Source organism: Centroberyx gerrardi, chromosome 24, assembly GCF_048128805.1.
Source record: "Centroberyx gerrardi isolate f3 chromosome 24, fCenGer3.hap1.cur.20231027, whole genome shotgun sequence".
Lineage (NCBI taxonomy): Eukaryota > Metazoa > Chordata > Actinopteri > Beryciformes > Berycidae > Centroberyx > Centroberyx gerrardi.
In genome coordinates, this window is record NC_136020.1 from 17,041,373 (window position 1) to 17,063,380 (window position 22,008).

Consider the following 22,008-nt stretch of genomic DNA (forward strand, 5'->3'; position numbering starts at 1 on the left):
CACACACACACACACACACACACATTGACGTGTCTACACACATACACATCCATGTTACGGCCACAGATGTACACAGAGACACACATGTATGTGAAGATACACAAACATAAACACACACACACACACACACACACACACTGATAGCGTCCTGTATGGTTGGAGATTACACCACCATTACACCCTATTACTCTCTCGCTCTCTCTCACTCACTCTCTCTCTCACACACACACACACACACACACACTCACACAAAAACTTTCGAGGCAATGAGGCTCCTGGTACCTCATATATCTGCCTCCTGTCCCACTGCATAATGTATGGCTAGCCTAGGTGGAAACACACATGCACACACACTCGCACACACACACACACACACACACACACACACACACACACACACACAATCAGAGCCACAGATAAATGTTTAGCCGTGATGCATAATATATCAAACCAGGGAAAACAAGTGTCCTGCTATGTCCTGCTAATTGAGACAAAGGTGAGGTTTTTCTGTGTGTGTATGTGTGTGCGTGTGTGTGTGTGTGCGTGTGTGTGTGTGTGTGTGTGTGTGTGTGTGTGTGTGTGTTATCTACAGAGTGCACACAAACAAATCCATTAGTCAATGACTCGGCAGGTTTTGGCATTTAGTCTCACTTACCACTGCTGTTGTTTCCAGAATAATGAAGAAGCATGGTTAATGCTCTCTCTCTCTCTCTCTCTCTCTCTCTCTCTCTCTCTCTCTCTCCCTCTCAAGCTCTCTAAATTCAATTCACCTCAATTCATATAAGCTTTACTGGCATGAATGGAAGAGAACCAACATTGCCAAAGCAAGCCAAATAGTTAGTCCATTTTTTCTATCTTTTTCTTGTTTTCACTGTGGCTTAAAACTTGACAGCTTTGGAAGAATTTGCATGAACTTACACATCTAACACATTTTCAAATTCACCAAATCCACCCATCTTTACAGGCAGTTCACATTAGTTTACATTTTAAAATAGAAATCCTCCGTTAAACTGCTGCACCTCAGACACAGAGCACATCAACCTGAACACACCGGCTCCGTGCCGTCACTTAGCAACTTAGCATTTAAAAACAATTACAGTACATGAGAAAATGTTCTATTCATATAAGCATGGTGGGAGTTCAGTGGGCGGAGGGGTCATTACATGTGTTTTGTTTTATTAATGGCACGCGGTAATTATGCAACCTGCCCACATTTCATTGTTTCCACTGTGTTGTCTGTAAAAGTTTGACGGTGCTGCTGCATTGTGGGTGGAGGGATCGGAAATCATAGCCATTTTGACAGGTGTGTGTGTGTGTGTGTGTGTGTGAACAAGTGAACGATGAGCTTGATAGATATAGATAGATAGATAGATAGATAGATAGATAGATAGATATTGCCAGCCTCTTCCCTAAAACTAAACTAAAACTAAAACACACTTTCTGGATATATTCAAATCTCAGACACACACACACACACACACACACACACACACACTTGCCCTCTGACAGTTTGATGAAGTGCAAGAATTTGGTGAGTTTGAGAAGCTTTCATTTTCTTGATAACAGAAAAGAAAGAAGGCAGTCTTTATGCAACCTTTACGTTTAGAGAATGTGAGTCTGCACGCTGAGAAAGATCCAGCATCGCAACAACTACCTGAAGCGTTTTTTTTTTCTTTTTTTTTCTGGGGAATATTCAAATGAGCTCCATCTTTAGCGCCGTCTCCGTGGCGAGTTGCTAAGCTACGGACCGTGTCAGGAAGTGACATGCGAACATAATTGCGACCCTGGTTGACAGACACCAACCACAGTGTTCATTAGAGCGGCTGACTTACTCAAGCATTAAGAAGTCTTTTAAAGGACAAAACCTCACACAACCTTTTGTATCAATTAATTACCGCAAAATCATTTGGCGAATAATTATTTAAACAGTTAAGGAATGAAGGAATCGTGGATGGTAAGATGTGATTGGCAGAATTATGTGCGGCTGCATGTTGTGTTTGTGTTTGTGTGTGTTGATAATTTCATGCATATCAAGCACATTTTTATGCACTATATTGCAAGAGAGCACGCTCAGCATTACTGCTATTACAGCTAATTGACGTACAAATTGAATGACTTAAGTAATTTCTGACTCACTCACTCACTCCCTCACTTACACACACACACACACACACACACTCACACACACACACACACATTGTCATTTTACTGGTCAGCTGCTATATTTGTCCACCATGCTGCTCTTTTTCTCCAGAATTAGCTTGCTCTAAATTTGTGGCCTTGATTTACTGCTCTATTCCTCTTAATGAGCAGAGCTACTCCTCCTCCTGTGTGTGTGTGTGTGTGCATGCATGTATGTTGTGTGTATTTACCTTGGCAGTGTTTAGTCACGGCCAGTTTGTTGAGACATGCTCTCCATCCTGGCGTTTCATCAGCCGTTTGACTGACAGTGATATTAGCGCCTTTCCCTCACTCTGCCTCTCTTCGCCCCCTCAATCAATCCATCCATCTCCTCCCCTGGCCTCAAGGGACTCTGGGAAAATAAGAGCTATTTATAGCACCGTGAGACATGCAGCAAGCTCTCCCCTTCGCTCACAAAAAAAGACACAGACACAAAGCACCGTCGCATTACTGCTAAAATTAAATAAAACAAATGCATAGATGATGCTCATCTGAATCTCCTGTATGAAAGATCTGTTTCTTCATGACAGTACAGATTCAGAACTACTCTTGCAGTCCAATTTAAAATCTCAAAAATTTTAGCGGAAAACTGTGTCAGTAACTGGGAGATTGGTGATTGGCTAACTGGTTTACTTACTTAATTGTGTATTTATTAATTCTGAATGAAGTTAAAGTATGTATTTTTGTAGAAAAACATTAACTGGTTTAACAGGTATGGGCAAAAAAAATCTTAACCTTAGCATCCAGACTAGAGAGTTATGAGAAAATGACAGATTGGTGGTCGAGTGATCAGAGCATCTCTAGTATTGAGTATTGAGTATTGAGTAGTATTGAGCAAACTGTAGTGAGTATTTGTTGCTTAGCCAAGAGGTAAATGTAGCTACTGGAGATATTTATTGCTCAAGTGCAACCAACTATGTAGAGCACAACTCACCTGGATAGGCATATGTGTCCACACACACACACACACACACACACACACACACACACACACAGGGGAATTCTCTGACCTTGAGAGCCGAGGTGTTGCTCTGTCCTCTTTAGGAGCTTGTACACATGAGTCGACTCTCCTTTTCTCAGCCTCTTTTCCTTTAGCAACAACAATTTGGGTCCATTTTAAAGATGCAATATGCTATTGCAACTATTTTGACATTGAAAAACAATAAATAAATAGGATATATTATACCATATTACTTTCTTCCTCCTTGTCTGAAATTGAGAGACTTTACAAATAATTTACAATGATTTCAGTTTTGCTGATATGGAATCTCTTGGTCATCGCTGGCCTGTCCTGAGCATAGATGTTCAAACTTCAATTTGCTTCAATTTGAGTTTTAGAGGGCCAAATGTGAACCTATTTGTACCAACTGAGTGAATTTGTTTTGCAAATGTATGCAAATATGGAATAGGGCAAATTCATCAGCCAATTTGGTGTGCCGCTGTAAATTTATGAGTGCATTTATGAAGGGAGGATAGAAAATTGATGGGCTAACACCTGACATCTATCTAATATACAGAAGAGGTTTGATGGTGATTGATTGCGCCTTCTGTGTGTTTGTGTGTGTGTGTGTGTGTGTGTGTGTGTGGAAGGGGAGGTGGTGGCTGTGTGCCTTTGCAGGACACTGCTTGCATACTTGATTATGTGTGTCCATGTCATCATTAATGCGGTCTGTCAGCATAATGTACTTACTTTAGATGCAAAACACTTTTTCACTCCAATTTAGACTTTTTTTTTTTTTTTTCAACAAATTATTTAAAGCTGGCACTCTGCCACATGCACAGTGTTTCATGTCCTGGGACCAAGCCATCCATTTTGAAATATCTGCTATATATGAGCATCAAAGTTCACAAGCACAATTAATAATCTGATCGTAAAGGAAATTCAACCCTTACACTGTTAGATATCATCAATCTGCGAATTAATGCATACTAGCAATTATTTTGTGTTGTCATTTCCCTCAGCCTGCCCCATCTACTTCTACTTCAGTTAGCGATTTCCTCCATTTCCCAGAATGCCGTTCGACAACCCCCAGAGAACGTGCCTGAACTTGTTGCATTCAGCTGTGGGTTATAAGTGTAGGTGGAGAGAGCGAAGCCTAGAAACAGCAAGAGAGTGAGAGAAAGAAAGTGAGAGTCACCCCTTACTCAGAATGCAACATGTCTTGTAGCTGCATTGCATTCTGGTCTATTGAGGCTGCTGTCGGTGCAGAAATTGGTCTCTCTGCCTCTTCTAATGGATTTCTCCCTGTATGATTGTTGAACATCGTGCAGAATTAGAAAGAAGCCCTCGCTCTTTGATTCTGAGGGACTGACACCAAAACATGACGTTTACCGTTGATGTTTTAGATCGCTGAAGAATCTTCTGCTATCAAACTCCATTGTAGCTGCACTGGAAATATCTCTAACGTTGAGAATAATACAGCTTGTGTGTATCTGCACGCCCAGCAAAGAATACCAAAAACATCTGACAAAAAACTGTAATTTTTCATCTGATATTGCGATGACCATGAGCTGGCTTTCAAACAAATCTATGTAAACCTGGATCCTTTGACTTGAATCTGTTAACGAGAGTATTGTCAGTATGTGAGTATTGTAAACATGTTAACATACTCGGAATATGAAGCAGGTTTCTGATTTCTGAAAAGTTTTCTTGCAGTTGTTTCTGGAAGAATGCTGACAAGAAGTAAAGTAAAACTACAGTAAAACTACAGTAAACATGTTCATTTCCAACTTCTCGCAACGTGTTGTAAGCAAATGGCTAATCCTCGTTTTAAAAATACCCTTGTAACAACCCCTGACTTAATTTAATCATCTTCTCACCAATTCAAGTCCGTTCATAGGCTTTTAATTACTTTGAAATGTCTTTGCTGACACCAGCTGTGTTGCTTTTCAAGGGGATAATTAGCAACAAATCCATATCTGGATGACACTCAACATACACTGTATGGAAGGCCTAATGAGCCAGAGCGAGAACAGACTGCGTGCTGGGAAGAAAGATAGATCCACGGTCAGAGAAAGAGAGGGGGGGTTGGAGTGAAAGAGAGACCCGATAGTGACAAATCAACATATGAACAGATTATCATGTTGTTTTATCAAGTCATAAAAGCAAGAAAGAGATGCAGAGTGAGTGGGAGGTTCAATATACAATGCTAATTGCAGCTTTTATGTAATCATAAGGCAGGCAAGCCTATGTTACGCTGTGAGTCACGTACATTGTAAACATCAGCTCATATGGTGGCATACAGTATGATGGTGGTCAAGAGGTAACATGAGTGGGAGTGACAATCTACTAATTATAAAGTTTAAACGAACTCCGGGAAGTTTCATAGAAAAGTTTGTCACCAGAAAGACCAAGTCAGATGTCTGTAAAGGTGAAGCAGCCTTCTGCTGTCTTGGGTAGCAGTGACCTCGCTGTGCCACTGTCCAATGGCTGATTTGAGCTAGCTGGTTACTAATTGTAAGGTCGATAGTGTTGCAGTGATTGGTGGAACAATCAGTGCTAGTATGTGATTGGCTGGTGATGGGCGATGTTGCCCAAAAGTTGAGCTGCAGTGAACTTTCCTTGGCAGACAAATAAGGAAACTGTGGTCATCAGCTGACTTTTCTCTGGTCGTATAAAATGAATGGCATTGTGAATGGCTTGTGGTGTGTATAAATGGTACAGTTTGATAAACATTTGTGCTTTAAATCATTTTGAGAACCATTTCAGTTTCATAAAACCATCAAACCCATACTTCCAACGGATGCAATTTTTTTTTTTACTTTGAACCGATTGGGAGCTGGTTTTGTGGAAAGTTTGAAAACTACTGATAGGTTTCAAATTTTTCATCCATGTTGGGTGATGTAGTCTAGGATCATGCACACTGCATTAAAGGGGCATTAAGTAATCTATTACCTGTATTGACCTCTATGTGTGACCAGTAGGAATTGCAACAACATTGATAGAACTTATCTCCTCTCTCTGGCACAACGCCCCTCCCTACAGTGGCCTGTAATTTTATGTGAAGCACATTGTATTTGCCTTGTGTGTGAAATGTGCTATACAAATAAAGTTTGCCTTGCCTTGTAATTGAAAAAAACGGAAGTAACATTTTCACAATAGAGATGAGTGAGTTAGCTAATTAGAGCAAAGATCCAACAGAACTTAGTGAAGAGGTAATATATCACCATGCAAAATACTGTAATAATAATACTGCTTTGTCATATTTTGGCTTTAGAACGAGGCTTTTTAGTCTTCATGGCTGAAATGTCTTGTGATTCTGGTTGTTTGTAGCACTATCCTCCATCGCTGAGCAGTTTAAAATGAGAGTAGGTGGATATGTGGAGTGTCTTTAAAAGCCAAAGCGGAGGGAGTACGGGCCAGAAATCCCAAAATCTCATTATTGTTGAGTAATTGGCTGTATTGATCATCCTATCATCCCCCTGCAGATATGTTATAGTCATTTTGCGCTATAGCACAGTAAAAATCTTACTTACTGCTTCTTTAAAAAATTCCAAACTTGTCTCAGAGAATAAATTATTCTCACTTGATTACATTTTAGGTAAATGTGTGTGAAGTTTCCATCTCAGCAGGCAGCGAGAAAAGATTCATATCCACAGTAACTCTCATTTCAAGCCTGGCTTCCGTTACATTGTCACTGACAACACTGTGAACATTGCAGTGATAAGCGTCACACATTTTTCATGTTTGTCATGTTTTGCGGTAGCCTTCAGTGCCTTGCTCAAAGGCACTTTGGCAGTGAGCGACTCACGGCTGGAAGACACTCTTGTCCAGATTTTAGGCAAACCTGCCACTCCTTGATTTGTCCACTGGTCCTGTGTTCTTGTTTCCTTCTTGTTCTGCTTAGTTGCAACAACTGAGAAGACTTTCTTGTACTACAATTAGCACGTCAGAATGAACAAACAAAACAGTTATTAGTCTTAATAAGGGATGGAGAGAGAGGAGAAGAGAGGAAGAAACAAACAAGAGAGGGGAAAATGCAAACACTAGGGAACGGACAGGGAAGACGAGACGAGAAAATGTAAAACTGTTTCTCCAAATATATCCCAAAAAAAATCACTCCAACTCCAACAAACTCCACTCCACTCCACTCCAAAGTTTGTGTTTAGTAAGAATATTTATTTAAAAATCGGTAGTTTGATACAGAAATAGTCATCTATTATATGGATTACCAGACAATCAGTACTTCAGTCATGCTTTCTCTGATTAATCACTGTTTCAAAAAAGTACAAGATAGTTTTTTTCCATAAATGAACTTGTGCAAAGAAAATACACTAGAAAGCAATAGAAACACTGACACAAAATAGATAACGGTAAATTCCTTAAACAATTCGTTATTCTGAAGAAGGCATCGCACAATTCCAAGAAAATCAGTGAAAGATTTAAGGCCATTTTGTACAGTTAATTTTCATATAGATTTATATATTTCAAAACACGCAATTTTTAACAAAAGGAACTGGTGCATCTCATGTAAAACTGTACATGCAAACATAGTGCACGTTTTTAAGAAGATATGACGAGCATACAATATATTATTTGGATAGCTTTAGTAAACAAAGATCTCATGTGTGTCGACACCTCACATGGTCTGTTAAAACACTCTGATAAAGGTGCCTCAGTGGCACACACACACACACACACACACACAAGCATTCCTATATCAAACACATGCACACAAACATCCACACGCACACACACACACACACACACACACACACACACACACATACATACACAGTAGCTTGATGGGACTTGGCAAAGGTGGCAAGAGCTGTGGCACTATGAGGGAAAAGCAATAAAACTTTAAGACAATTTTGTCCACCCAGAGGAGAGTAAACCCAAAGCAACTGCCAGCAATGACTTGTGTCTATGGTGATGAAGGTGTGTGTGTGTGTGTGTATGTGTGTCCATGGAGTCTACGCCAAAGTTTTCATTCAAGCATTCAACCTAGTCTCTCCCGATTGAAATGCAAATACGTGCTCCATGCACAAAAAGTGAGAGAAATGCATTTTCCTACCATGACAGGATTATGTGGAGGAGACACGACTAGAAACTGGAAGTAGTTTGATGTTGGAATACTGCGAGGAAAAGTACGGGAGTGGAGGTCAGGGTGGTGGACGGGTGGATTTACCTTCAACTCAACACATGGGTTCAATTCCCAACTCATGCCAATAAGTTTTCTACTGTGAGTTTTCATTTTTCGTTTTTTCTAATTTAACCAAAACCAAACTGTAACCTTAACCAAAGTTCTTTCACCTGCCTAAAAATCTACGTAATCTACACTACCAGTCAGGAGTTTGAACACACACACACACACACGTTTTTATTTATTTTTACTATTTTTCACATTTTAGAATAATAGCAAAGACATCAAAACTATGGAATAACACAAATGGAATTATGCAGTGACCAAAAAAAGTGTTAAACAAATCAAAACTATCTTATATTTTATATTCTTTAAAAGCAGCCGCACTTTGCCTTGATGGAAAGGCAAAAGCTTTGGAAAGAAACTATTTCTATTTGCCTAAGAAGTAAATTTCAAGCATTTAAGCATAAGCCTTTAGATCAAAATGGCTTTCAGATAATGAAAAACAGTACATTCATTAAGGTGTGTCCAAACTTTTGACTGGTAGTGTAGATTTCAGAGTTTTGTGCTCATTTCACTAAATTTCATGAAGCTGTGTTGCCTGGTCAGACCAGCCGGCTTCATGGCCTGACAACCAACAGGTGGTCCCACCCGAAAAATTACTTCTCCACCCTTCTAACAATGTGGGCTGATGAAATCACAGGTAAACTGTAATGAACCCGACTCCAAACCCCCGCAGTGCTGGATGTCTGCCTCTGTTTGGAGAGTGTGTGTGTGTGTGTGTGTGTGTGTGTGTGTGTTTTATGGCTGTTTAGGCAGTAATGAGCTCCTTATTTTGACCGGCACTCCTAATGATGTGTCCAGCTAAGCTCTGAGCGCAGTGGGCGGCTGCAGCAGTCTGACTGCACCTACTAACCACACACACACACACACACACACACACACACACACACACACACACACACACACACACGTACTGGCTAGCTCACAGCACTCTGCCACACTGACAGTGGAGATTGTGAGGAAAGAAGTGAGGAACTGGGAATGTGTGTGTGTAAATATGTAATGTGTGTACAGTTCATGATGTTGTGTCCATCAAGCTTTACCTATTTCTAAGGCAGCAATGTATGATATTCAAAACAAACTGTGTAGAAGGTGTGAGCTTCAATTAATCAGCTATGGCCAATCTACCATATGAGGTTCACCACATATCTGGGTTGTAGTTATTTGTAGTTTTATGATGAACACAGTCTACAGTGTCTGACTAAACTAATTCTGATCCATTTCCCTGTAAATTTGGCACTCACTTATGAAATACATCTTAGCGCCACATGCAAACCTTCCCCTTCCATGCTGGGAACAGACTGGCAGAGTGTAGAAAACATTAGGAAGTCTTTCACTGAAATAGACTAACATGGCGGATCCAGGTGAAAACCACGATCCATTACGGAGTTAATTGATTAAACCCTCTTCAAAAAATGAAAACAACTCAATACTAAGAAAGCAGTCATAATGTTTTCTGCACTGACTGTATGTCTAGGAATACAGAGACACATCACTGAATGGAAAAATTCAATTACAGTATGTCAGTTATGGAGCATTAATTAGCAACCAGCATAATTGAGATCAATTATACTGACGGTTATATCAAGGATGGCAAAAATTTCTAAGTGTATAAATGTAATTAGGTTAATATTACATAACTTCATCAACAGTCTCCATTTTGTAAGACATCAGAGCAGGTGAGTGGATAATCTGATCATAGTTGTGAAGAGTTTTGTTCCAAAATGAAATCTCCACTACTAAAAACTGACACCTATCAATACAAAATGATTGATAGTATAAAATTAAAACTTTGTGAAAGAAATGAGGGTGGCTAACTTAGGTCCTTGGTTGACAAAATGATCACTAGTACAGACTGGAACCTCAATATTTTAGAAATATTAAATGATGAATTTGAGGTAATGATTTTTATCTCCAAAAATGGATTCATAACATTTTGGAAATAAACTCTTCATGTATTCAACAGGTATTTGATCACTGGCCATTACAGTATCTGTTGTGTAACCTCTATGATACTGTCAAGTTTTCCATGATGTGTGAAAATGAAGTGTAGCTGATGGGATCTGGTCCAGTATAAACAAGTGTTTGCAGTGTGTAGACTAGGTTTGGTCACAACAAGCATAATTGGAGCAAAACCATTTCAACATTGAACCACTCTCTAACTCCGACAATCAGCTCCAACATTACTTTACAATGCTATTATATAACATAATATACTTCACTTTAATATCATTGCAACTCTAAAATATACTTTTTTTTAGCGCCGAAATGCAACTCATTCATCATCCAATGTTGAAATGTTCTTGCATTCCAACAGTTTTTAAAGATTGTTTAAACATTCTTCCATTTCAGTGTCATTTCAAGCACTGAAATAATCGTGTCATTCAACATCATTTCAACATGGCAGCTTCATTCACATTTGACATCATCACTCCCTTTCACTGCAACATTGTTTCAACCTTGAACAATCATTCCACATTCATGACAAAAACAGAACTCTTTCATCCTTCATTTGACAGTTAGACGTAAGTTACAAACGTTCGTTCGATGTTAGTCTGGAAACTTATTCGACATCGTCTGTGACTGACACAAAACCACACAGATTCAAAAAAAAAAAATCTTCCTTTTACACATGATCGGCACAAATAAAAACATCACAAAATCAAATGTATAAAAAAAAAAAAAGCTAGATCAAAGCTAGGTGCAATTAAAAAGAAAATGCACACCGGAATAAAAAAAAATGGAACAAAAAGCCAACAGAGGGAAAGTGTGTTTTTCTCTGCGTTTTTGACCACTGGGCTCTTTAGGCTCAAACAGTTTTTTGTTTGAGAGCAGCTGCTGTCGTTTTTAACATGGGCAGGGATGTGTTGTTGTTCGACACAATGAGACAAAACCCCTGGGCACGTGGGCATCCTATTGCCAAGGCAGTTTGGAGGAAGAGAGAGAGAGAGAGAGAGAGACAGAGAGAGAGAGAGACGCTAGCTGTGTTTCCATCCAACAGTCAAACCAATTTTACACAAAATTACGCAAAAAATAAAATCCGAATTAGGTGCGTTTCCATAAGCTGGGCTGAAGCAGGTAAAGTGGCTTCAGATATTTCATACTTCACATTATATGTATAAAATGCTTATATGTATATAATGCTTTTACCTGAAGATGAAAACCAAGAAGTTCACTTTGCAATATTCTGATGCATCAACTAACAGCAATTGCGACATTTCTGGGAAGTCGTGGTGTACATGAACCATTTGCTGGGCAGATCATGCCAAGCTACGCATTTCCATAGATATTTATCCCATAATTTTGTTATCTAAAAAAAAACATTTGAGCAAGTGTAAAAACTTTTTTGGGGCGAAATTTGATCAAATTTTGCATTTCCATACAGCTTTTCTAACTCAATACATCTTGGACGGAAACCAAGCTAGTGAGAGAGACAGAGACACACGAAAGACAAGAGAGAGCGAGATAGAAGAGACACAGAGAGAGAGAGAGAGAGAGAGAGAGAGAGAGAGAGAGACAGAGAGACAGTGGAGGAAAAGCTTTAGCAGGCAAACAGACAGAGAGAGAGAGAGCAGTGCAGACAGACGGGCAGATAGACAGACAGTCTAAACAGATGAACGGAAAGAGACAGACAGACAGAGCGGACGGACAAATGGAGACACAGGCAGACAGACACTCACCCCCCACAGACAGACAGACAGACAGACAGACAGACAGACAGACAGACAGACAGATCTACAGACAGATCTACAGACAGACAGATCTACAGACAGACAGGCAGATGGGAGAAGAGGTAGTGCAGGGCCACTATGCATGCACTTGACTGAGGCTACACTCATGCAAAGGTAATACAAACACCAGAATACGGTACGGTACGGTACGGCACGGTACGGTACAGTACGGTAGAGCTACCAGGACCTGCACTGCTGCTACCTGACTCACATGCCAGGAGAGAGAGAGAGAGAGAGAGAGAGAGAGAGCTAGAGAGAGAGAGAGAGAGAGAGAGAGAGAGAGAGAGAGAGAGAGAGAGAGAATATGCCAAACTTCATACTGAAACTATGTTTATATAAAAGTATCAACAGTAAAAATTTGTTGTTACCATTTACTGTAAACATTGAGTGAGCTGGAGAGAGATAGAGAGAAAGAGAGAGAAAGAGAGAAAGAAAGAGAGAGAGAGCAAGAGAGAGAGAGAGGTTACATATGTCCAGTTATTTACAATAATCAAGTGATTCCTTGTTCGTCTGGAGACATTCTCTTTACAGTGCTTCCGAAAAACCTTCCTTCCTTCCTTCCTTCCTCTCTTCCTTCCCTCCTTCCCTCGGTGGATCAGGCAGATCAGATCCAGATTCCCAGGCTAATTCAAAACTCGCCGACATCTCCGCCTAAATCTGTCCAGTATTCCCAGGCAAAAAATTCCATGACAGTAAGTAGGAACGCTTGACAGTGGAAGTAAACAGGCTCTCGTTGGCTTTTCCCGTCCTCAAAAGCGTCACCCTCCTGGTCCGCCCCCCCCCCCCCCCCCCCCGGTCCCCCCCATTTCCTGAACGCGCCGAGAGAGAGCGGCCTCTTCTCGGCCGCCGCGATCCGCCAGAACAGGGCCAGGAGAGCGGCTTTAAAGAAATGGAAGTATTTTGCGCATTAAGTCAGTGCGGCTAACCCTCTTTCCCCAAAAACCCTACTCCCCCCTGCTCCTCAGATCTGGGTTTGGATGGGTTGCCCCGGCGGCGTGTAGGGAGGCGGCGCCGGCGACGGCTTGATCCCGCGGGTCCTCATGTAGGAGAGGAACTGGTCGGGGATCTCGGCCAGGACGTCTTTGGCCAGCCGGGCCATGCTCAGGATGTGGTTCCCCGTCCTGTCGATGTAGTCTCTGAACGGGACGAACTAGAGGAGAGGAGGGAGAGGGGGATTGGGGAGAAATGGGATGAGACGGGGGGGGGGGGGTTAAGAAGAAGAAGGGAGTGGAACAGAAGTTGAGGAAGGGGAGAGAGGGAGGAGGGAAGGAGGATTAGGTAGGGAGAGAGAGGAGGAGGAGGAGAAGGAGGGAGAAAGCCGGAATTGGGAGGAGAGGGAGGGCAGATGAGGGAAGGGGAGGCGGAGAGAGGGAGATGAGCAGGATGGAGGGATGTTGGGTCAGGCAGGGAGAGAGAGAGAGGGGGTGAGGGGAGAGGAGACAGAAAGGAGACATGGTGGGAAGAGAGGAGACGGGAGGGGGACGAAGGGTGAGAGAGAAGGAGATGAAGAGGAGAGGAGTGTAAGATACAGCAGAGCAGGAATGAGTTGGGAGGGTGGAGAATAGGGAAGAAAGAGAAAGAGAGAGAAGATAAATTTCAAGGGACAAATCTTAATTGATCACTTGCCAACACCATGTCCATTTGGTGACATGACTGATCCTAATAAACACCAATGTTTTTTTTAAGTTGCTCTGCTCACTACTTAAGTGAAAGAAGCTCAAAGCTGCACTAGGCGATATTTTAATATAAAAACACACCAAGTCACGAATAGAACGAATAGAGCTGCAACAGAGAAGAGACACTGTACATTTGGCCTATTTGCCCAAATGAAATTCTAGTGTTGCATGTGGACACTGGGTGGGAAATCTTCTCAGCGAACAAGAAGTGGTGAATCGAAACTGAAGAGAGAAATGCAAAACTGCAAAAACTGCAAATGCAAAACATCTCCAGACCTTCTCGCTCCTAATCCACCTTCCCGAGTGTTTTTCTGAAGCTACGTTTGATAAATCGGTGCGTACATCGCGTCGTAAAACTTCACAGGTTCAAGCCCCCCAAAGCGGGCGATGCTGCCGGTCTCAGCGAGGACGGATGAGAAAGTCTCTGTTTCATTAACTTAATGAGCTGCTGTCGCCTACAATCACAAGATCATATGAGAGGCCAATTTGCTGCTGAGCGAACCTTGCTGCGAAATGTAAACCTCACCGTGTCACTAGGGGTTATTAGCTTGCTGATAATGAGAGTCTGTAGGCAGAGCTAGTGTAATGTTCCAGTACTGAAACTTGCCTTTACATCATCTCTGGGTCTGTTCTGCAAAGAGCGCCTGTGTGTGTGCATGTGTGTGTGTGTGTGTGTGTGTGTGTAGTGAGCACTATTTCAGCTTGTTAAAAAGCCAACTAACAAGCGCGCCGCTCTCGCCCACATGGGCCGAGGGAGGGAGAGAGAGCGAGGAAGATATGACAATGTCGGCATAAAGGTCACGGAGAATAAAAACTCGACTTCTTTGTGTCACAAACAAACAACCGTCACACCGAGTCTTTGCGTCGCTACCTTAGTTTAATGTTACTTAATGAGAGAGAGGATGAAAAGTAACACTCATCGCTCCTGGCCTGATTCCCTCCAGGCAAAACAAACAAGACAAACAAACAGACAGATGAATGAGTGAGGGAATGGAAGAACGGATGAAAGAAAGGAACCGCATTCACTTTTGTTAGCTTGTTAGATCCGTGTTAGATACAAGGAAAAAAAAAGAGAAACTTAAAGTAATGTGTATGAATTATTTAGAACCAACAGTGTAATGGCAGAAGTTAAAAACTGAGTCAGGTCCTTGCCAGCTTACTATTGATTTCAGTAACCAGCAAGAGGCAAAGAGTGCAATGATATAAAGCGTGGAAGCTAGCCAAGTCTCCAGGGCTTTTTCTTTTCCAGTCAGGAGGGATCCACTTCATATACTAGAATTTGGAGATTTATTGGAAAAAATTGCCCAAAGATGAGCTCTTGGCACAGGGAAAACAAGTGTCCGTGTTTTGAATCTAACACAAATTGAAAAACACGCTGATCTGCTATGGCTAAGTTATAGCAGCTTGGTGAAAATGTCTCATCTTCCCTACAAAGTTCCCCTCAAAGGTCCCTTCTCCCTGACTGGAAACCCCATACTGCTCTGTAGGATTTGTAAGAAATCCATAGCTGCATGTGAAGGCTGCGGTTAGAGCTGGGGGTCTCTGTCCATCCACTTTAGAGAGCGAATCAGCTCTAATCACTCTAATTAAGTCCTACATCTGCTTCTAGGGGACGGAAAATCGTTGTTGCGCTGCTCTCTGTGGGCTGAAACCTTCAACTGTGTTGCACTTCTGGCCGCACCTCAATCAGTGATGTCAAGGCAGGTATTTCGCCTTTGGCAATGTTAAATGCTTTGCGATCAGAGAGAAATAAAGAAGAGAGAGAGAGAGAGAGAGAGAGAGAGAGAGAGAGAGAGAGAGAGATTATTTGCTCTTGCTTGAATTGACTGTGTTATTTAGTAATGTATTCACTATTTGCTCTGCTGTATATTTTTTTTAGTTCATTGTTCTTAGATGCTTTGGTAATATTGTTCTTATGGCATTCATGCCAATAAAGCATGTTGAATTGAATTGAATTGAAGTGAGAGACAGAGAGAGACAGAGACAGAGACAGACAGACAGAGAGAAAAACAGCAGGCAGACTCTTTGCAGGTACTGGGATGCATGCCATATATGTGTGTGTGTGTGTGTGTGTGTGTGGGTGGGTGCACATCTTGCTGTCTGGAGGGAGTCTGGCGCAGGTTCACAGTGGCCAGCTGTCCGTCTGTATGGACAGAGGCCAGCAGCCGGGGACAAGACTGTTCTTAAAAAATACAGTGACAAGGTTCTTGCACGTAAAACTTCTTGCACTTGCATGTAAATCTTATACAAAGTTGTGAATTGTGGGGGAGGGGAAGGATCTTAATGTCAAAATGGGTAGAGTCTCGTCATTGTCAAATTCACTGTAATACCATGATATAGTTTCTGTAAACAAATGAGACCATGGTGGAGACGATCGGCAGCATCTATCTCACGCTGATGGTTTTGTTTGTGCTACTGTTTCTCAGAATGAAGACCGCATTTCCCATAAGCCATGTTTGTTTTCTCTTTGGCTTGACTGAAAAGGATAAACATGTTTGAAGTGATTTCTCCATAGGCTTTTCACTCATTCCACCATCTGCCATTTCCAGAAACTGAAAGCAATCAGGCAGATTTCCCATGAAACCCGACCTGGTGATAAACAACATAAAATGTTGCATAGAGGCTGGGTAGAGGCTGCCAATCTTCTCCCTATTGGTCTTGTTTATTTAGGGTAAGTATACTAAATTTTCAAAATTAATGTGGCACTAGTGTATTGATGTTAGGAAGAAATGGAGAATTTTCCATCATATATTTTGAAATGATGCTTTGATGGAATCTAGCACAGCTTTCTTGAACGTTTTCATTTTGCAGCCTGGGATTCCTTGGAGACCAGGAAGCAAAAGTATCGCTTACTATACATTTCAATGGATACATTCACATTTACATTTTAGTCATTCAGCTGATGTTCTTATCCAGAGCAACTTAAAATGAGTAAGCTGAAATTCCTAGATCATCAACATTACAAAGCAATCAAAAGTAAAGGGTGCAAGAGTAAAAGTCTAATGATAGAGAATAGAAAATAGCCTATTTCTATACCAGATAGGGACCGCTCAGTAATATCCCAGGGACCTGGTTTGGTCCTCAGCCCGGAGTTTGAGAGACACTAACCTGGGATAAAAATCTGAATACATTTTGATAAAGGAGGCTCAATGTGGCCAGTTAGTGTAACTCAATCCTAGTCTTGGGAATGGTTTAGTTTTAGATAATAACAGTCAAGAGAAATCACAGGGTTGCATAAGATTGCATTCTGGGTGTGGGGAAGGGAAGATTAAAAAAGCGTGAGAGAAATGGCAAGAGAGACTGAAACAAAGTAGAGAAAAGGGAGAAGAGAGAGAGAGAGAGAGAGAGAGAGAGAGAGAGAGAGAGAGAGAGAGAGAGAGAGAGAGAGGAGTGTGTACCTGAACAATGTCCCTCTCAGCATATCTTCCTCTGGATGAGATTCTGACTTCATCACCGTCCAACTCAATCATGGCTGAGGAGAATAAAACAGTTCACTGTAAACCACGACAACCTCTGTGTGTGTATGTGTGCGTTCACAGTAGGTGTGTATATGTGGAGTGCATACATGTTATATGTGTGTGTACATTATTTTCTACTACTGTCAAATTCCCAGAAAACCCACGTTAAGTCAATGAGAGACCAGATTTTAATGTGACAGAAACAGCAGATTCCTCTACATTAAGATTATTTACAATTTCCTGTCGTCTTACCATCAAATTCTGCAGGCCCAACCCCCACAATGATGATGGACATGGGCAGACAGGAGGCCTGGAGGAGAGGAGAGGAGAGGAGAGGAGAGTAGGAGAGGAGAGGAGAGGAGGAGAGGAGGAGAGAAGAGAAGGGGAGAGGAGAGGAGAGGAGGAGAGGAGAGGAGAGCAGAGGAGAGGAGAGGAGAGGAGAGAAGGAATAAGGTGGAGAGGAGTGGAGATTAGAGTGAGGAGAGGAGAAAAGACAGTAAGGGAGGAAAAAAGATAAAGATTATTTTGTTTCATTTTACAGGAACAGTTCACCCCAAAATAAAAACATCTGTCATTATGTATAAGGGTTTCAACAAATATTTGAAATCAATTCGAAAACAATTTTCATTGGCAAACACTTTCTGTTTTTGAATAATCTTTCTATTCTGATTTGCTACCAATTGCCTCCATGGCCCTTTAACTTAGAGAATAAGAAGAATCACCACCAAGGATGTATATGGTATATCAGTGGTATATATGATAACAGTAGCCTAGAGTACACAGTGCAATGAATGTGCATTTGATTGTTCTACCACCATGAGCGCGCCAATGCATTCAGGTTCACCCACAGTAACTTCTTGTGTAATGTGGAAACGAAAACAAGGAAATGGGATGATTCTGTTTACAACTCGTCAGCCAATAGAAAGCTCTCTGTGCTAGTGTGCACCACTCCAAACCTCTAAACCTATTAGCTGGTTAGGGAATTAGTTCATTAACTTGTTTCAGTTGCCTTACTACAGAAGGAAAAAAAAATTACCGTTTCCTCTACCTAGAATAACGTTACATAATGAGGTAAATATAGGTCTTTTGGACTTACATTGCAACTGTTTGGCTACAAAACACTTGGATTATGCTGCAGGAGTTGTTTACAGAAATTTGATGCCATTTTTAAAACTCTAATCAACCAGACTGTGTTCACATCAGCTGTTTGGTAGAAGCCTGAGATGGTGTTGCAGTAGCTAACTTGCTGTGTGTTTGGTGGTCGTATCAGTATCAATGATCAATCAATCGAGTTTTGACTGACATGGGGTTCAGTGGATAATGACAGGATTTTAATCTTGAGGTGAACTCTTAAAAACTCTATAAAAACACACTCTTACTGTATATAAGCAACGACTGAGGACCTGGGAAACTAGGATGGCACACACAGCCTTTATTGTCTTCTTCAGTGGTAAACAAAGTGTTGTCAGATTGCGTTGTGTGCATATGACTGTGCATGTGTGTGCACACGTGTGTGAAAGTGTGTGTGTGCGCGTTCACGTGTGTGTGTGTGTGTGTGTGTGTGTGTGTTAAGCGGCACCTCCCGGAGCACTGCGTGGGTCGAGGCATCACACGGAATAATATTAGAGATGAGAGAATCAACAATACGGCCTGCACTCGCACTTCACTGACAGCTTACAAATGACATGTGTTTGTGTGTGTGTTTGTGTGTGTGTGGGAATGAGTGCGTGAGAGAGTGTGTGTGAGAAAGAGAGTGTGTGTGTTCAGTGTATTTGAGTGATGTGTTGACCTCAGGCAGCAGAGCGATAGATGATCTTATCAAAACATCTTGTTTATTTTTTCTCCCCTAGGTAAAGGTCCTCCTTCACTCTCTAGTGCTTCCTCCGCTCTTTTCTCTCTTTCTTTTATCCTCTTCCTTCACCTCCGCCACCTCCATTCCCTTTTCTTCTGCCACCTACTTCTCTCCTTCAACATTTTGCTCTTCCCGCCCTCCTCTCCTCTGTCCTCTTGTCTGCTCCACCTCGTCTCTTGATCTCCCATTCACCTCTCCTCTCCTCTCCTCTCCTCCCCTCTCCTCTCCTCTCCTCTCCATCCAAAGCCACTAGTTGGATCATTGCCTTCACCAAAATGGCCGCTGTTCACTGTTCATTTTGTTTGCATTCTACATTTCGCTCCAGCTTCCCTCTGGAGCGCGCCACTTCTTGACATTGATGGAGAGTACGGACGGAGGGCGAATAATAACATGCTGTCAAAAGCAACAGTGGCACAGCAAACATTGGAGAAAAAAAAAAAGAAAAGAAAAAGAAGTAAAGGCTCCCCAGTCAGTAACATCATATTTCTTACTGTAGGCATGGGGAATAAGTTTCAACTTTCTGTTGGCACTGCAAGGAAAGATGGATATGCAGAGCCGACTAAAAACATATTTCAATGTCAAATGATCGGACTGGTAATTCAGCTCACAAAGGTATATTCTGTGAATTCTGGATAACTCTATACTGAATGGATCTGGTCATTACTCTTCATTGTGAATAACTATATACTGAAGTTCACCAGTGTTTCTTACAGTATCTGCAGACCAAGTGCGACAACTTTGTGTTGCTTTCTTCTATCAAAATTTATTGCATTTCAGTGTGTTCTTGGGTCAAGCATCGGTTTTGTTTAACATTATTTGTTGATGCAGACCTGTTTTGTATTTCATCATTTTATTCATTTCATTATGTCCAATAAAAATCCATAATCAACATGTTTGTCTGGTCTTCACGTCATTGCATTTGAAATGTGTCATTGCTGCCAATTTCATGTGTAAAAGCAGACAGCGGTCAGTGATTTCTTCTTTGGTGGTGGTCTATTGACCTCTGTGAGGTAATTCTCTTTTTGGTCAGAGTGCAGAGTCGGCAGTCTGCTGACAGCTAGGAGCTCTTACGTTGACGATGGACTCCTTGGTCTGGGCCATGTCTGAGATGACGCCATCTGTGATGATGAGGAGCACAAAGTACTGGGAGCCGTCCTTCACTGAGGCCGCATACCTACACACACACACACACACACACACACACAGAACCATCTTTGTAATCATCGCTGTCCTAACGTGTCATTTATTTCATTAGTTGATCATATTACATATAGTTTTTTGCGTATAGTTTTAATTACTCCTTAATTACACCTGCATTTGAGTTTGGTTTGACATAGTAGATAAAAATAGGAGACAAATATAAAGTCTTATTACATTCCATTGAGTAAATGTCACCATGGCTTTGGTTTATCTCACACTCATGAGAAACGGGTCTAACAACACCGACCTTTGGAGTGCCTCTCTATTTATCCTTATCTTCATCTATCAAGTGCCTCTCTCTCTCTCTATCTATCTTTATCTCTATCCTACAGATCCTCAGTTCAATATGGCCTTCAATTCCTCCTGTGTTATTGAGTGCAAACTTTCAATTCCATAAGGAGGAGTCGCGAACCGACTGTTACTAATATTTACAGAGGGAGATATTTCAGCCACCTCGGCCTCTGCTGCGCTTCACCTTGCAGCGCCGGGAGGTTTGATGTATGTGCGTGTCTGTCTCCTCCCTCTGAGAATGACTCTGGTACGTGAGCGTCTCTCGCTTGAGATGATCACGACACCACAGACAGAGAAAGACGGAGAAGAGGTGCGACGGCGAAGGAGCGGTAGAGGGACGGAGAGCAGGGGAGGAGAAGCGAAGGGAGCAGTTATTAAGCTGCGGTGTGGGAGAGGAGCAAGGCGCAGCGGAGGAGAGAGGGGATTACTGAGACGTGGAGGTGGTCGGCGCACAGAGGAGGAGAGATGGAGGTGAGATGTGGAGTGGAGGAGAGGAGAGGAGGGAGAGGAGGCTGGTGTGACACATGGGGGGGTGAAGAGAGGAGGGAAAAAGGAGGTGATGAGGATTACCAAACAATGTGTATAAGCAAATTATATTCAGTAACATAAGCGGGCTTGTGACTGGAAGGTCGGTGGGTCAAATCGCAGCACCGACTGGGAAAATGTGGGTGGGGAAAGTGAACGAGTAACGCTTTCCCCTCCCTCAATAATAATCAATAGCAGTCATACTCATTTCACCAGACATACGACAAATAGGCTTTTTATGAGAGCTAAAACCAACAATATGAAACAAAGAAAGAGCAATGTTTGAATGGAACTGCCTCCTATCATATTTCACCGCAGCAAAAACAACAAACAAACAAACAAAAAATGCTTTGAAAAACAAATTAAGAGTCATCTTGGAGCTCATTTTTTATATCTTTTATATCTCCTCTCCTCATTATATCTCCTCTTCTCATTTGTGTAGTTTGGCTACAAAAAGCCTGTTTTGTGGAGTTATGTAACAGTTTTCCCTAGGTATTACTTGTTTTTTCTTATGTGCATTTTAAGTGAAAGTGTCAATAAATCATTACCACATTAATTTTGAGATTAGTATACTTACAAACGAGACAATCGCTGAGAATACTGGCAAGAGTCAAAATCCTCTATGTGAAAGAGGGGGTTTATGGGAATTGTGGTATTCATTTAGAGAAACACAAGCACTAATATTACCGCTGATGTGCTACAAATCATCTCGACCATGGTCTCATTTGTTTACAGTAATTATACCAACCATGTATTGGTTTTTAAAAATCCTACACATAGGACCTTTAAACATAATCTTGTCTGTTATGCAGACCTGTGTGTATGTGCTGCATGTATGAAGGGTTGTTTGTTTTTTTGCTACTTTTTGTTTGTTTGATTTCTGTGCCGTTTGATTTTTGCATGGACTCCAGCAAGAGTCATAATGAGGATCCAAGTTAACAAAAC

At 41.6% G+C, this 22,008-nt stretch overlaps 1 protein-coding gene across 1 annotated transcript in view; it reads right to left on the reverse strand.

Moving 5' to 3' along the window:
* Nucleotides 1-12,846: 12,846 nt before the first annotated feature.
* Nucleotides 12,847-22,008, reverse strand: part of LOC139914294 (copine-8) — a 98,423-nt gene continuing 89,261 nt past the window's right edge. Inside the window, exons 17-20 of the mRNA XM_071902573.2 lie at nt 20,119-20,221; nt 17,448-17,505; nt 17,136-17,209; nt 12,847-13,211 (exon numbers count right to left, since the gene is read on the reverse strand). Coding sequence (XP_071758674.1) covers nt 13,023-13,211; nt 17,136-17,209; nt 17,448-17,505; nt 20,119-20,221 — 424 coding nt within the window. The 3' untranslated portion in view covers nt 12,847-13,022. The remainder of the gene's footprint in view (nt 13,212-17,135; nt 17,210-17,447; nt 17,506-20,118; nt 20,222-22,008) is intronic.